This window comes from Chelonia mydas, chromosome 5 (genome assembly GCF_015237465.2).
Source record: "Chelonia mydas isolate rCheMyd1 chromosome 5, rCheMyd1.pri.v2, whole genome shotgun sequence".
Taxonomy (NCBI): Eukaryota; Metazoa; Chordata; order Testudines; family Cheloniidae; genus Chelonia; species Chelonia mydas.
In genome coordinates, this window is record NC_051245.2 from 129,368,346 (window position 1) to 129,383,436 (window position 15,091).

Genomic DNA, 15,091 nt, shown 5'->3' on the forward strand with positions numbered 1-15,091 from the left:
TGTGGGGGGCTGCGTCTCAGGGCTAACTCCACAGGGTGCCTTCACACACCAATGCAATTTGCAAAAGCAGCATGGGAATTTTTCTTGAGAGCTGCTAAACTCAAACTCTGTCCCTGTGAACCCTTCCTTGTCACCAAAAATGCTGCTGATGGGAGCCATGCAGTCAGCGTCTTAGAGCAACCACTGCAAACTGGGCTGCGTGGCTGGAGCTTTGACTGCCGTGGTATGCTTCTGGCACGGCTATGATTCAGGGCTCTGAGGCTTAGGCTCTGGCTCTCGTTTCTGGCTCTCATCTCAGGGCTGAAGAGTTGGCTCGGTTAGATGTATCAACAACACAGGGGAAGAGAGAAGCTCTGGCACCTGGCTTGGGTTATTTTTTTATTCTTGTTGATTTTTTTTGTCCTAAAGGCTCCTTAGTGATTGATGGCCCACGAGCTCACAGGGCCGTTAAGCAGCAGTGCTTATAGCACTGGAAAGCCTTCTGTAGCATTAATCGTTGTAAGGAGACAATGTATCTGTGCAAAGAGCTTTGGCTGGGCGGTGAAATAAAGCTGTGCTCTCTCCAGCAGATCCCATGCGTGTCTCCCTTCCCCTGCAGCTGTGCGGGGGAGGGGGGAGTAGCGGGTCACTTCCATAATTTCTGGAGAATGGGCCCAACTCTGTGAGGTGCTGAGCACCCTCTGCTGTCCCTGAGGACAGAAGGCGTTCCGGCTGCAGCACGCCTCGCAGGGGGTGCTCAGTGCCTTCTAAGGTAGGTGCTAAAGCAGGAAGCTGCATGCTCCAGGGGAGGCAGCTGCATTTCAGCCAGGAGCTCACGCACGTGGCTGGCTTTAAGATGCAAGCAGGCCCACTTCAGTGACATTACTCACACCCCTAAAGCTGAGCACATGCGTAAAATGAACAGAACCATGGTGCTTAATTACTGTTGCTGGGAGCAACAGGCCAACTCCCAGCAGTCAGTACTACCCCCCTAGCTAGTGGAGGCAGGAAATGACCCTCGGGCTAGAAGGAGACACACAGACGGATGGCAGCCACTGTAAGGGTTGGGTTGCTCTAAGTAAGTCTGGATTAAAAAATCCAACGGGAAGATGGGGCTGGGCAAAAGGAACAGAACGATCACAACCACTGGTAACTGGCCTTCCCCAGCCCTCAGTCTAGGGGCATCCTCCCCTCCAGTAAGCGAGCCCTGGACACGAAGGCTCTTTCAGATCAAGGATGATATAACTGATCCACTTTGACTTTGGACCTCACAAGAAGTGAACAAAGGACTCTGGCAAATGCTGACTCAATAACTGATACAAGTTCCCGGCTTTAGACACAGACAGCATTAGCTATGCCAAAAACCACACCTGGGTGCACTTCATAGAGCAAACAGAAAAAAGGCAGGGCTTCCTTTTTAAAAAACAAACAAACTGAAGGTTATTAAATGGATTTAGGGCCTACTCCAAAACCTAGCGGAGGCAAAGGCAAGCCTCTCTCCCGCCCCCAATTATTTCAATTGGCATTGCATCGGACCATTTTTGGAGCGGGGAGGGTAATACAGAACTTTTAAATAATTAACTTTGTGTTGCTTCAGTGAGCAATAGGCCCAGCTACTACTGATGGCTGAGAGCAGCCCCAGGCTCCTTCTCCCGCTGACCCCAGCCTTAAAGACAAAAGATAGGGTAGATTAAATAAGGTACTATCTTCTCTCTTTTACACATTCACAGCGTGTGTGTGAGTATATATATATTTAGAAGCTGGTGGTTCTCTCTCTCTCTCTGAGAGACACACACACACACACACACACACACACACACAGTGTATTTAGAAGCTGGTGGTTCATTTGTCTATCAGGCAAGCTTTTGCTTCTGGCATCCAGAATATGACGCCCAGGCACAGAGCCCTTTACTCCCAACCCAGAGTGTCTTTTCAGCAAGATAAAGTTCAACAACTGCTGATAAAGATGCAACCGCTATTAGAAGGGCGCTGCTCTTCAGAAAGGCAGCAACTGTGCCAATTGAGTCCTGCATATTGCGATGAGCTGAGAGGGGGCAGCCAGGGTCAGATGCAACCTCTGGACTTTGCCCTGCCCTTGGCTGGTGCAGACCCAGCTTGTGCTGAATGGAACGGGCATGGTTGCGCAAGAGGAGGAAAGCTATCGGGATTATCTGTGGATATCTGACACCCAATGAAACACAGATGGCCCATATGCTCTGGAAAGTGATGACACGCTATAGTCATGAGTGTGCGATAACAAGGGAGCCCTACGTGGCAAGCTGAGTAGAACCAAAATGCCATATGACCCCTTTCTATATCTGCCTACTCCCTCCCTTTAACCAGCTTGTCTATTTCATGAGAACACTCCCAATCCTGCCAAGAACAAACAAAATGCCTTTACCATGTCAAGGACTTGATGCTCACATGTGAGATGCAACCAGCAGAGTGCCAGAATTTCTGCTGTTTAGTCTGTTAAGATTAGCCTGAGGTCCATGGGCAGCTCCCCATTGTCCTTCTCTCTCTGACATGTTTCATGGCATAATGTAAAAATTCTTAATGAGTCTATGTTTTGCAGACAAGTGATAACCAATGTCTCTTTGCACTCCCTGGAGACTTAGGTTTGGCTCTGTGCCAGCACCTAAGCCAGGAAAAGGGAAGCAGGAGGCTGAATAGGCCACAGAAAACAGCTACAGGTGCTTTGAGCATTTGTTTTGATGAGCTGCAAGGGGGCTGGAGACAAGAGGGCCATGTTTTGGCCTCAGCTGCACCACTGTAAATCCTCCATAACTCCACTGACCTGAGTGGAGTTATGGTGTATTTACTTAGATGTAACAGGAGACAAATATCAAAATGATCCTGGAGAAACCACCACACAACACTCCTAAGGACTGTTTTTCTTCTTCATCCAGTATTCTGAAATACCCCATCACCCTGCCATACCATTTCACAGCTGCAGCTATCTCCTCTTTACACTAAGACAAGTAGATATTACAGACTTAAGGTCTGTGCTGATGTTTTCCGAAGGACACAAAGAGAGAACACACCTATGGAGCCTGCTCCTCCTCTCTATTAGACTAAGCATACATTGAAGTCAATGGAGTTACACTGGTATAAATCCAGTGTGTAACAAAGCAGGGGAAAGCTGGTCCAGTTGTAAAACCCAAGTTCGGGTTCCTGATCTGCCATAGATTTCCTGTGTAATCTTAGACATGGCACTTTCTCTCTCTCTGCGCCTCAGTTCCCTAGCTGTAAAAGGGGGATATAACAGCACTTCCTTATCTCACAGGCATGTTGTGTGGATATTTAAGGTTGTGTGGTGCTTACACACCAGCACAGAGGGCCATGTTAGTACAAGAGAGAGGCAGGTCCATAGTGATTACATTTTAACTCAAGGTGCTGGAACAAGATAATAACCTTAAGTAGTTCCTTATTTAGGTGGGGGAAGAGAAAGGGGATTAAGTATGTCATCTTTTTTCCCTGGACAAGCTGTGACCTCACCCCTTTCCTACAACTGACATAGAAACCTTTATGATGCAATATTGCCCTATACTAGGTATTTGTCCAGCACCTCACACAATGGGGCCTGGAGATGGCTCAGGTGTTTGATTGTTTAACACTTACCATAGTAATTATTCAGAATAAATGAGGGCTGGTAGGCAAAAAGCTAAGTGTTTTCATTTCTTTCTCCTCAAAGTTGGCATTTTCCAAATTTTTCATGGACATGTTCAATTTATAGAAATATTCATTTTGATTCAAATTTTTTTTTTTTAGCTTCAGATTTTAAGGTTTGCCCCTGTCCCTGTTTTTAAACTAGGAAACAATAGGGAAAAAAATTCACTTTGATTTTAAAATCAAATGTTTTATTTAGATGAAAAACCTTCAGACGTGAAAATTTTCTGCCTTTTTTCCCACATGGAAAAAGGCCAGATTTCCAGTAAAAGTTTTGAAATTTTTTGATCAATAATAAAATAAAACCAACAATTTTCTCTTAACACTAAACTTTGATCAAAGCAGAATCAGTGAACCCCACTGAAGAGGACAATGGCAGGGAATGGTAGGGTACCCGCTATATCCCTCATCCTCCTCTTGGTCCTGTAAGAAATGGTCCTCCTGTGTCAGACAAAGCTGAAAGATCCTTTATTATATGTAGCTAGAGAAAAGGTCAGGCAGCCAGGAGAGGCTGATAGGAAACTTCCAGACTTGTTTTAATGAAGAGTTTGTAAGTGAGTGTAAAATGGAAGGGACAATTGGGCTTTGTTCTCTCTGCCACACCAACAATGGAGGGTCTGTCATGGCTAAGCTGTTGGGTTTTTTACTTACACACACAGTTGAATTAGTTGATTTTTTTTTTTTTTTTTTTTTACACTTTATTATAGAATGAAGCTCTTTCCTGTATTTGCTCTGAGCCTTGTCTTTGCAGTAAATTCACCAAGCATTATAATCACACAGCATGAGCATCCTTGCTTTGACTTGTACTGACCAAGCTCCTCTATGTGAGACACCCCTGAGTAGAACCCCTCCCTCTGGCCTTCCCAGCAGCATCTAGTTCAGCTTTGTGGCTCTGATCAGATTTCTTTAAACATCCAAACTGGATTCACATTTCAAGTTTCACTACACACAATATCAAAGCACACCCTCGCGGCCTGGTTATGGAAAGTACTGTTCTTCCCAATTAGGACACCGCTTGCTTCTGCGCTATCTGAAGGCAACAGGAGTGCAGCCATTAATTTTCAAGGGGAACAAGACATACCAGTAAAATGTAGACAAGTTTTTTCCAAAATTGACCAGTGATTTTAGGTGCCTCAAGTTTTCAGTGACCAACCTGAGACACCTTAAAAGGGGGCTGAAGTTCAGAAAGTACTAAGCACTCACCCTGTGGAAAATCAGGCTCCTTTAAGGAGTCTCAAGTTGGGCACCCAAAAATGGAAGCAACCAAAATCACTTTAGAAAGTCTTGGGCGTAGTTCTCTGCACGCACACGCGTCAGATGAGGGCATAGACTCTCTGCAGGTGGCATTGGGGAGTTGTCAAAAGCAGCTGTCTTGAACACACCTGGGGCATGAAGATTTGGGTCTCCCTAGTTAGTGTTTCAGAGTAACAGCCGTGTTAGTCTGTATTCGCAAAAAGAAAAGGAGTACTTGTGGCACCTTAGAGACTAACCAATTTGTTTGAGCATGAGCTTTCGTGAGCTACAGCTCACTTCATCGGATGCATACTGTGGAAACTGCAGAAGACATTATATACACACAGAGACCATGAAACAATACCTAGTTAGTGTGGCAGGGCTGGGAAAGCAGGGCGTTGTGTTTCTGCTTTTGAGCAAGCAAATCAAGCTGCTTCCTTGTGTTCTAGAGACCTGGTGGATTTTGGGCACAAGACAATGACCCTCTCGGTCAGCCCCCAAAGGAGCAACAAGGGGGGGAGCAGCCAGGGAGAAACCTGAGGCAGGGGCACCAAGTCTGACAGGGTAGGGTTTCAACAACTGGTGCCCCCAAAGACAAAGGTGAGCAAAAGGGTGCAGACATGGCCTATGACAGAAGGGAAGGAAACAAGCTGGAAATGTTGTAGGCCTAGGCTGGTGTTTGTCGGTCTGCTTAGAGCCCAGAAGCTGCAGAGCCCTGATTTGGGGTTTTGAATCTCTAAACGAACCTTGTGCACAGTTCTACTCTGAACACGACCCCCCACATATATATTAGTGGATATATCGAGTCCTAATACACTCACTTGTCTGAGTGCCCAAGGATGTGAAATGAAGTAAAGAGACAAGCCCTGCTCCAAAGAGTATATAGTCTAACTCTGACCTGATAACTTGAAGCACTGCGAGTAGTTTAAGTCTTTGTAGGACTGGGGCCTAAACAAGAATCATGAACAGACACCAAGTAATGCATGTGGGAGGAATGTCACCGTAGTAAAATTGTGCAGTTCCCCATTAAGACCCAGATTCTGCAAAGCATGTGCTTAACTTTATGCATGTACTTAAATCCCACTGACTTCAGCAAGGCTCCACACAGGTGCAGGAGCCTGGCTGTGCAAAGGCAGTTGAAGGATCAAAGCTTAGAGGCATGTCCACAACTGGATGCTTCCATTTGTTTTTAGAAGGTTACTTCTTTTTAAACCAACCCCCTGCCCCCCCATCATCGTTTCTAATAGGAGAGGCAGAGCATAGGCAGTATATGAAAAATAACCTATGGAATAAATATTTATTCCTTTAAAGGGGAGTACACAAAAAACTATTAATAAAGGCTGCCCAATTAGATGGCATTTACACTGACAAGACGAAGGATGTTGCTAGCCGGGGATGCGTGAAACTCAGGTTAAGTTCCCTGCTCTGCCACAGCCTAGGCAAGTCCCTTGACTCTGTGCCTTGGTTCCCCATCTGAGAAAGGGGAAAATAGCACTTCCCTCCCCACATCAGTGTGTTGTGAGGATAAATATATGAAACACTATGAGGCATTCAGATTCTACAATAATGGAGGCCATACAAATACCTAAGAGACAGCATTTTGTTTTAGAAACTGATCAAATTCCTTCTAGACTACATCAAATAATTAAGTGCCCTAAATACACCTGGTTACATTAGAAGGGAAGTGGGGTAATTAATTTTGGATAATATTCTGCTTTGATTTAGCATGCTATGGCTCAGCGTCAGCTATTTCACACCCGCGTTCTTCTGAACCTTTGATTTGTTGTTTGTTTTTCCCCTGCCAGTGCCAGCTGTATTGGAAAATGTGCTTTACTATTTTGTCATTTGTCTCTGAAATCCCCAACAAACTTGTATTTTCCAAAAATGCAGCAACAGGCTACAATGCTGGCAATTTCTCAAATGAGGCTCACTTCAGCTCTGAGGATGGTAAGTTTACATTAAAAAAACAGCTGCTGCAGGTGGCTGCCATAGGCCAGAATAACTGAAATTGCACAGAACACTGATCCTGGAGAAACAGATGTTTTTAGGGTGGGATCTGATGAGCAAGGACAATATACACTATGCCCTTTCCACCAGTTTCCAAAAAATAAAATAAAATTTAAGAAGTGCTGACTAACAACAAAATAAACTCTACTGCCAAATGTACAAGGCTTTTTCCCCACTGAGTTACCTGAGCCAGAGTTCCCGAGCTTCTGCAGTTTTCCCAGGAGTTTCTGAACATCCTTTAAGCTGCTGTCCTTCTGGCTGTACAAGAGTAACCTCTTGGCATCCGAGAACAAGCGGGAAATGCTGCAGGACAGGGATGGAAAAGCAGACAATGCAATCACTGCCCATGTGGTACTGTCCGCACCAACTTCCACAGGCTCAGTTTTATGTCTCAATTCCTTTATATTCAAAGACAACCCTCTCCTGTACCATGAAACCTTTGTTAAGCGACCATCCAGGGGACAATGCAAGACAGCCTAAATAAAAATGGCCTTTAATGAAAGATTAAAAAAACCAACTGCACTGGGACCCTTCAAGTTATTTGAAAGCAGTTATTTAAGATGGGGAAGAATGTGAAGTGCTTCTGGTAGGTTTGTCTGGTTTTATCTGCTAGGATAAAACACTTGGTTGTTTGTAAACACATTGCTTGTAGAGCGCCTCAACAAATACATCCCCTGTTCTTTACAATTCTTTTCCAGGTAGCCAAAGTCGACTGACCCTGAACTCCGATTGTTCTGTGATTCTAGCCATGGTCTTAGGGACAGATTGGGGCTGACTGTCCCGTGGGCATAGTGAGGTGGTAAGGGAAGGGCACAAGGATGCCAACCACAGCTGGAGTCCCTGGATTTCATCCCAGTGGGACCACTTGGGCAAGGCTTCTCCATAGTGCCATGTTGTGAATTTCCCCCCTGCTCCCCCAGCCTGGGGAACCCAGGGAACATGGCATGTCTGAGAGGCAATGCTTCCCAATGCTCCCCTGGGAGCAATGCAGAGTCACACCAACCCCTAACAGAGGGCTGTTCTCGAAAGCTCTTCATGTTACATACATATCACGTGATATGTATGATAGGTGTATTTTCCTCAGTGACTAGCAGAAGGCGCACATGCCTCCATCTCACTCACCCAATCTCATTGCCCAGAAGTGCTTTATGGCCATTGTTCCAGACCACCACTATTGTTCCTGCCCTTACAGGTACAAGATGCAACAGCTTTGATGGGGGTTTTTAATGCCTTTGTTACAATTGGCCAGTGATTTATCTGTAGCAGGGAAATCAGGGAAAGGTCACACCCTGTCTGTAACCTGGCATCGCCCAAATGAAACAGCTTCTCAGCCAGGGAATAGACCTGACTCTTCTCTCTATAGGCCAAATTGGACCTCTGTTTATATTCACTCCTTACTCAGGCAAAGCTCCTTATTTCACTGGGTTTGCACAGCCATTTGCTATCGATAACATCACAGGCTGGGTACTGCAGCCAGGGGTTCTTTGTATGGTTCCTTCAGAGTCCAGCTGCAGGAAAGCACCACCACAGAACAAAGCACTTGGAGGTGATTGAAGTAACTTAACCCTTAATGCCAGTCCAACCACCAGCTGCTACTCCCACAATTCACAGCTTACGCTTGGCTGGCTGACCCCTGTGAATGGTCACGAGGAAAAGCAAGATCTTGTACTTACATGGACCTGTTGAAGTTTCCAACAACACCTGGGGATTCCCCAGGCGTTGGGTAGCGGAAGCAAGGGTTGTTGGCATTACAGATAATCCCTTGGATCCAGGGCAAGGTTCCCGCTGAAGGCATGGCCTTGTTTGGAAAGTGACCTAGAACAGAGGGGCAAATGTTTGGAAAAGTTACCCCTTTGTTCGCAAAACTGCAAAATTGTAAACATAGCCAGGAAATGGGAGAGGTGTGTGACAGCACAGGGTCCAATCTGTGGTCATTATGTACCGTAACCTCTTACTGAGGTCAACAATATGTCAACCCCAAGCATTTAGGAGTCCAACCCCCAAAACTTATGAGATTTTAAAAATAATTTTTAAAAACCCCCACCAAAAATTTGACAAACAAAATAAATAAATAAAAACAAAACAAACAAACAAGCAAAACAGACTTGGCAACACTGAATTGACAGGACTTTGGAGTGAACAAGGAATGCAAGACCTGGCCCTGAATTTGGAGCTAGAATATTCTCCAAATTCCCTCCTCACCAATCCCTAATTTCGCATGTCCTAGCAGATGCTTTAACACAGAGAGAGCAGGCTGAGAGCTAAGAAAAGCTTACAGGGTAAATTCTCCCTTCAGATGCATGGATGAGCAGAACGGCTTCCCTTGCAGGCTCCCCCATCAGCCCTGGCTCCCTCCACCTTTCAAGCTGCCCTTAGGTCCCTCCTACCCCTTGCTTCTGCCGTGTCTGAGGTACAGTCTCCTCCATGCCCTCATCCTGTCAGTCCAGGCATGCTATGCACGGAAATAAGTGACTCTACACAGAGCTTCACAGCTCTGTGTGCACACATGTCTCTTGAACCCATGAAGTCATTCTGGATTTACCCTGCTGCTAATGAGAAGAATTTGGCTCAGGGCTACATGCAACATTTGAATCTGCGTTTTGGTTTTGAACCCCTGTAGCATTCAGGGGTGTTTGGATTCAACATTTGGGCCACTGTCTAATCGAGTCCCATTTTATTTTTTAAAGATGCTTCCAACTCAGCCCATACCACTGAAATGCCAGGAAAGCAGGAGAGTTTCTGCACTAGTCCACCAGTGAGGTGGGTGTGTCACTACTAACTCACTGTGGCTTGGCTTCTGGGCAATACCTCTGGGGCAGGGTTTTCAAAGGCAGCTAAGAGTTAGAAACCCAACTCCCATTGGCTTCCAGCTGTCTGGCTCCTTTGCAAACCCCAGCTCTGATTACTGAGGGTCTATTAGAGGGGAGAAAAAAAAAAATCACCCCTCATATAGAGCTATTAAGGCAGTGATGTAAATTACTCATGACTGAGTTTTATTACAGTGTTTCACAGGGATATCTTTGGGTCTTCTCCTACCAATGACAGGATGATAGAGGCTATCTTCTTATGGCCATGTAAGTGAAAGGAAATACTGGGACATTTACAGTACACAGAAGGCAAAATGACTTTTCCCACCAGCGCTAGGAAAAGAGAGTCTCCTGCCATTATCTTTAATAGTATTTGCATAAAGTTACTATTGAAGCCTGGGATTTTATGATTCCAGTTCTTCCTCCTTTCTACTAAACTGAAAACCTTCCATGGTCCCATGAGATTTTTATAAACCAGGAAGCTTATTCACCATCTCTGAGCTCTTTGGCGACAAAGATGGAATTTAAACTAAACCAAATCAGTTTCCTTTAAGTTTTCCCAGGCACAAAGAGCAAAACATTTATTTTGCTCTGACTTCCATTTCAGATTAAGGAAATTAGCAAAGAAAGAACCAATACGAAGTCCACGAGAGCATGTACATTGGGATCCACTCTGTTGCATTCTGCATGTGAGCTGAAACACAAAGTGGCAGCTGGCAGCAACCAGGCATCCTCTACATTTAGAATGCTAGCATTCCCCTTCAGTGACATAGCTGCAAACACGGCTTCTTTTTCAGTAATGTTTAAAGTAATGCAGATTTTCTTCTAAGCACACGTTTTGAAATCCTGAGGAGGCAGATTTTTAAAAAAGTAAGTTTCCACAAGATAAAGACAGCAATCTCACCACAGAGCTATATTTACAATGGTCCGTTTGGCTTGACTATGGTGGAAGTCATAATGATCACTTATATCAGGGGAAAAATCCTGCTGACTAGATCTGACAAGAGTGCTTCAACAAGCTGAAGCTGTTAAAAATTATCAAAATCCTGAATGGCAAAGGCTTAGCCTAATATGTGACTCAACCCTTGGTTACATTCTTGTCCTTTTCAGATAAGATTAGACAGATGACAATTTTTTGTTTTTAACCATGCTTGGCACAATAAAATATTTAATATCTCAGTTTGAAAGTGTTTTTGCATGGCCTAGTTACTATTATAATTTGTAATTGTCTGCAAGTCATTTCTTAACACCGTACAGGATCACCACTGCAGATGACAAAAAGAAAAGGAGGACTTGTGGCACCTTAGAGACTAACAAATTTATTTGAGCATAAGCTTTCATGAGCTACAGCTCATTGCATCCAATGAAGTGAGCTCTAGCTCACGGAAGCTTATGCTTTAATAAATTTAATAAATGCTCTAAATAGTCTCTAAGGTGCCAGAAGTACCCCTTTTCTTTTTGCGGATATAGACTAACACGGTTGCTACTCTGAAACACTACAGATATCAGTTCTGTTCCTCTAAAGACATATGCAGAGTTGCCACAGAGTTCACTGTGACCTGATTTCAAGGTTTCTCTCCATAGCCCAGCTCCTGATTCAGCAAGAGACAACATTCCACTTTACAAGATTCATCCATGTCTGTTTGCAAATGAGTGAATGTTCAATGAAACTGAACTGCACTAGAGAGAGGCTTAAAAGAAAGAATCCAGTTACTTATTCTTGGAAGCTATTAGATGAAAGGAAAGAGGTTAACTCAAAGAGTGAATTAAAAGTTGTTGGATGCCACTCCACACTTCCTGCTAAAAGCCTCAAAAAATAAATTATTAAATAAAAGGGAAGGATTCCATGTCAAACAATGGTTGATTAAAATTCAGCTCCTGACACAGCAGTGTTAAAAGGAAAGGATTTAGGGCAGCCATATGCAAGTCTGAGTGTGAGTCTCAACAGGGAAAATAGCTCTGGCTTTAGGCTACACACAGGGCCAGATCTTTAGCTGGTGTAAATGAGCATCAGTTGAGCTACACTGATTTACACCAACTGAGCCCCTGGCTGACTGAGCCCATCTGCTTTCCCTGAGTTTCAGGTGCCCTGATGCCACTGTCTCCACTAACATGTAAGGAAAGACTGTATGAATGTCTCAAGGAGCGCAAAAGCACAAAATTTCACCCAGGGAAACTTCCAGTGCCTGCCAAGCATTACAGACAGCAATAGGCTAGTTAGGCAAAAAAGAAAACCCACAAGGCTGCGTATGTCCAGAGTTTGCTGGATAATGGAAAACTGCAAACATCAGCACTTCAGCTTTGCTGGAAGCCAGATCGTGAATAAAATATTTCTCTGTGAAGGGATTCCCAGATGGCTTGAAGCTCTACCAGGCAGCATTCTGTACAGCAGTCACTCATGTGGGAATGTTGTGCTAATGTAGCAAAGCTGCTTTCATAATAATCCATTGTTATATTGCATTTAAAAAAATCAAACACTTGGGATTCCCCTGTGCATTTTGTGGAGAGCAAAAATTCTCTTAACTTGGGCATTAGGCCTAACCTAGAAGTAATCAGGTAAAGGAAAGATAAACAAGGAGCCCTTCCCCAGTTGGCTGACTGCTGAGAAGAGGCGGTTATCATAAGACTGGGCACTGTGCTGACCAGCAAATCTGGCTCACTAAACAGGGAGCATCCCAGAGGACTGAAGAAGAGGTCACTGTAACTAAAGGGAGGATAGCTTCCTCTTGCCTCTTTAAAAGGCTTGCTAAGAGGACTATTCTATGTCCATAGATCTAAAAAGACAATGCAAACCAGTTTTCCCCAAACAAAAAGCTGCACATGATTCAAGATGGAAAGCAATGGCCTTAAGATAAGCTGGCTATTGTGGAGTCTGCAGAGTGCTGAGCTAACATAGTCCCTGGTGTTTTTATATTCTTTAGTATGTATATTGCAGTAGCATCTAGCCCTGGCTGAGATCAGGGCCCACGTTTCTGGTCGCTGTACAGTCACATATAAAACTGCCCCCCTACCCTAGAGATCTTACCTAACTAGACAAGACAGCCAACTGGTTGGAGAGCAAACAGAGGCACAGAGAGGGGAAGTGACTTGCCCAGGATCACGCGGCAGGACAGCAGAAACAGAACCCAGGTTTCCAGATTCCATGTCCTGTGCCCTACCCACTGGACTACACTGTCTTATCTTTCCCAGGCCCTCACTGGAAGTTGCACTGTCCCCTTTCCCAACAGGCTGGCAGTCAGTGTTCTGAACGTTTTGTGAGGAAGATGGTTCTGCTTGCATCAGCAAGCTTGCAAGGAAGCTCAGCCCTGCAAGCTGCTCCGTATGAACTGCCTGCAGACTCTGCAGTCAGTGGGGTGCCGAGTGACACAGAGTGACATCCTTGTGGAGCAGCAGAGTCCAAGCTGCTGACGTCTGCTATTTGGGAGAGGGGCAGGTAAAAGTCCCATCTGCACTACAAAAAATGGTGGTGGGGGACTCCACTACAGCACAGCAGTGCCCTTGCACAATTTGGGTCAGTCTGTGGCCTAAGGAGACTGAGCAATGTTTTCACCATGTCCCTGAACTTCTGTGCTACAGCACACTGCAGCTCTTTAGTACTGTTTAGAAACATAGTTAACACTTAGGCTATTCCATCTTGTCCCAAAACTTATGTCAGACATGCTAGGGCAGTGCCATATTACAACTGGTAACCCAGGTTAGTGTTTTCTGTCCCATAGCAGGAGCCAGACTACTTAAAGCCACTCCAGTCACATGCTGCTCTAAATGTGGCTTTCTTCTAAGTCCATTTTTGTTGAAGGGAGACTCAAGGACCAAGGATGGACAATAAGGCTGAGGTGCTTTCCAGAGGATTCCCACAAACTAGATGTTTTCATACAGCACCTGCTTAGGCCAACATAATATAAATGCCAAATGCGCCCAAGAGAAGCAGCAGCTAGGTACGATGCTGGAGCAGCAGGCCACAAGTGGCCTAACACCCCAAGATCTGAGTTGGTGGCAGTTGGAGGGGGAAGGAAAGGTGATGGTAAACAGCCCTGATTAAGATTTGATCACAGTGTGTCAAACTGCATTCCCTCCAAGCCATGAAACAATAGCCTGTCCTTGGTACAGAAGCCTCATCTGTTACTTACATTCATGTTGTTCGTAGGGCGGATATGAAAGGCGTACGGAGATCAGTATAAAGAAGATAAAGAGAGGCCAAGCAACTTCAATCAGCAGCTGAAACTGGAAAGAAAAAAAGACAAGTATTAGGATTTCGTATTGAAAATACCGAGGGAGCTGAGATCACAGTACAATCCACGTATTAGTCAGTAGAAATATTGTAAGCTTCACACTGGCTCTCTGCGAGGTGCTCTTAAAGAGTCAGTGGATTCTGTTTGCTATGGATTCCAAGAAACTTTTGGGGCTGTTAAGTGCCACTTACACCATAGAGGGCTTACTTCTGGTTGGTTTTCAATTCTGGTTAACTTCAGTCTGTTGGGCGAAGAAATGACGCTTACCCCCAATGCATCTCACAGCCAGCTAGCTGAAACTTTGGCCTCCTATGTTAAGAATAGCTGAAAAGTGCAGTTCCCCCACCCCCAAAGCCCTAAACCTTTACCCAAGAACCAGGGACTCAGTTCTAGCTGTTAGTTACAGGGGGGTGTACCTGGAACATCACCACTGATGGCACACATTAGAGCACAATTGATCCCATACTGTCGTTTTTGGTCTACAAATTATTATTTATACCTCGTTAGCACTTACAGACCCCAGTACAGACTGGGGGCCCATTGTGCTAGGCACTGTACATATGTAACCCACACACCTCCTGGGTGTGGTGTTCTGTCCCATCTAGTGGCAGGCAGGCGAGATTCATATTCTCTCTCTCCTGCCCAGGTCTGTCAGCGTTACACATACACATAGTGCAAGACAGTCCTTGATGCAAAAGAGCTTACAACAATCTACATGGACCAGACAAAGGGTGGGAGAAGAGTATTATCCCTATAGTGTTATCTGGATGGGGGACTGAAGCACAGAGACATCGAGTGAATTACCCAAGGTCACACATCTGTGCTGGAGCTAGAAATTGAACCTAGAGTGTCCGTGTCCCTGTCTAGTTCCTTCCTCCCCCCCTGAGTTTTGCTGCTCAGAAAGCTTGCCTACACACTACATGCTAGACCTGAGGTAAGATCAAAAATAAGTTGTTCTCTGTTTGCGTTTTAGAAGATGGTTTTGGTTGCTGGGTCCGTTCCATTCCTCGTCAATCAACTAAAAAAACAGAACATCCTCCTTTTGCTTCTAAAACTCAATGGGTTTCCCTCCTGCTAATTACATGCATCACTTTTCATCAATAGTTCCCTTTACAAATGTGGGTAAATAACCCCACCTTTACACGTGAAGACAGAGGCACAAGGTCA

General features: G+C 44.9%; 1 protein-coding gene and 1 long non-coding RNA gene across 8 annotated transcripts in view; both read right to left on the reverse strand.

Moving 5' to 3' along the window:
- ABCA1 (ATP binding cassette subfamily A member 1) overlaps positions 1-15,091 on the reverse strand; it is a 136,074-nt gene that overhangs the window by 98,223 nt on the left and 22,760 nt on the right. For 6 of the 7 annotated variants that reach the window (XM_037902328.2, XM_037902325.2, XM_043547633.1 and 3 more), the window contains 3 exons: positions 13,823-13,916; positions 8,562-8,703; positions 7,073-7,191 (listed from right to left, as the gene is read on the reverse strand). In XM_037902328.2, coding sequence (XP_037758256.1) covers positions 7,073-7,191; positions 8,562-8,703; positions 13,823-13,916 — 355 coding nt within the window. Of the gene's footprint in view, positions 1-7,072; positions 7,192-8,561; positions 8,704-13,822; positions 13,917-15,091 lie in introns of those variants that run through there. The other variant, XM_037902331.1, reaches the window with a different exon arrangement.
- Positions 4,321-7,065, reverse strand: LOC122466075. Its single transcript, XR_006291300.1, has 2 exons — positions 5,246-7,065; positions 4,321-5,055 (listed from the first exon to the last, which is right to left on the reverse strand). It is a non-coding gene; the product is annotated as an uncharacterized LOC122466075 (long non-coding RNA).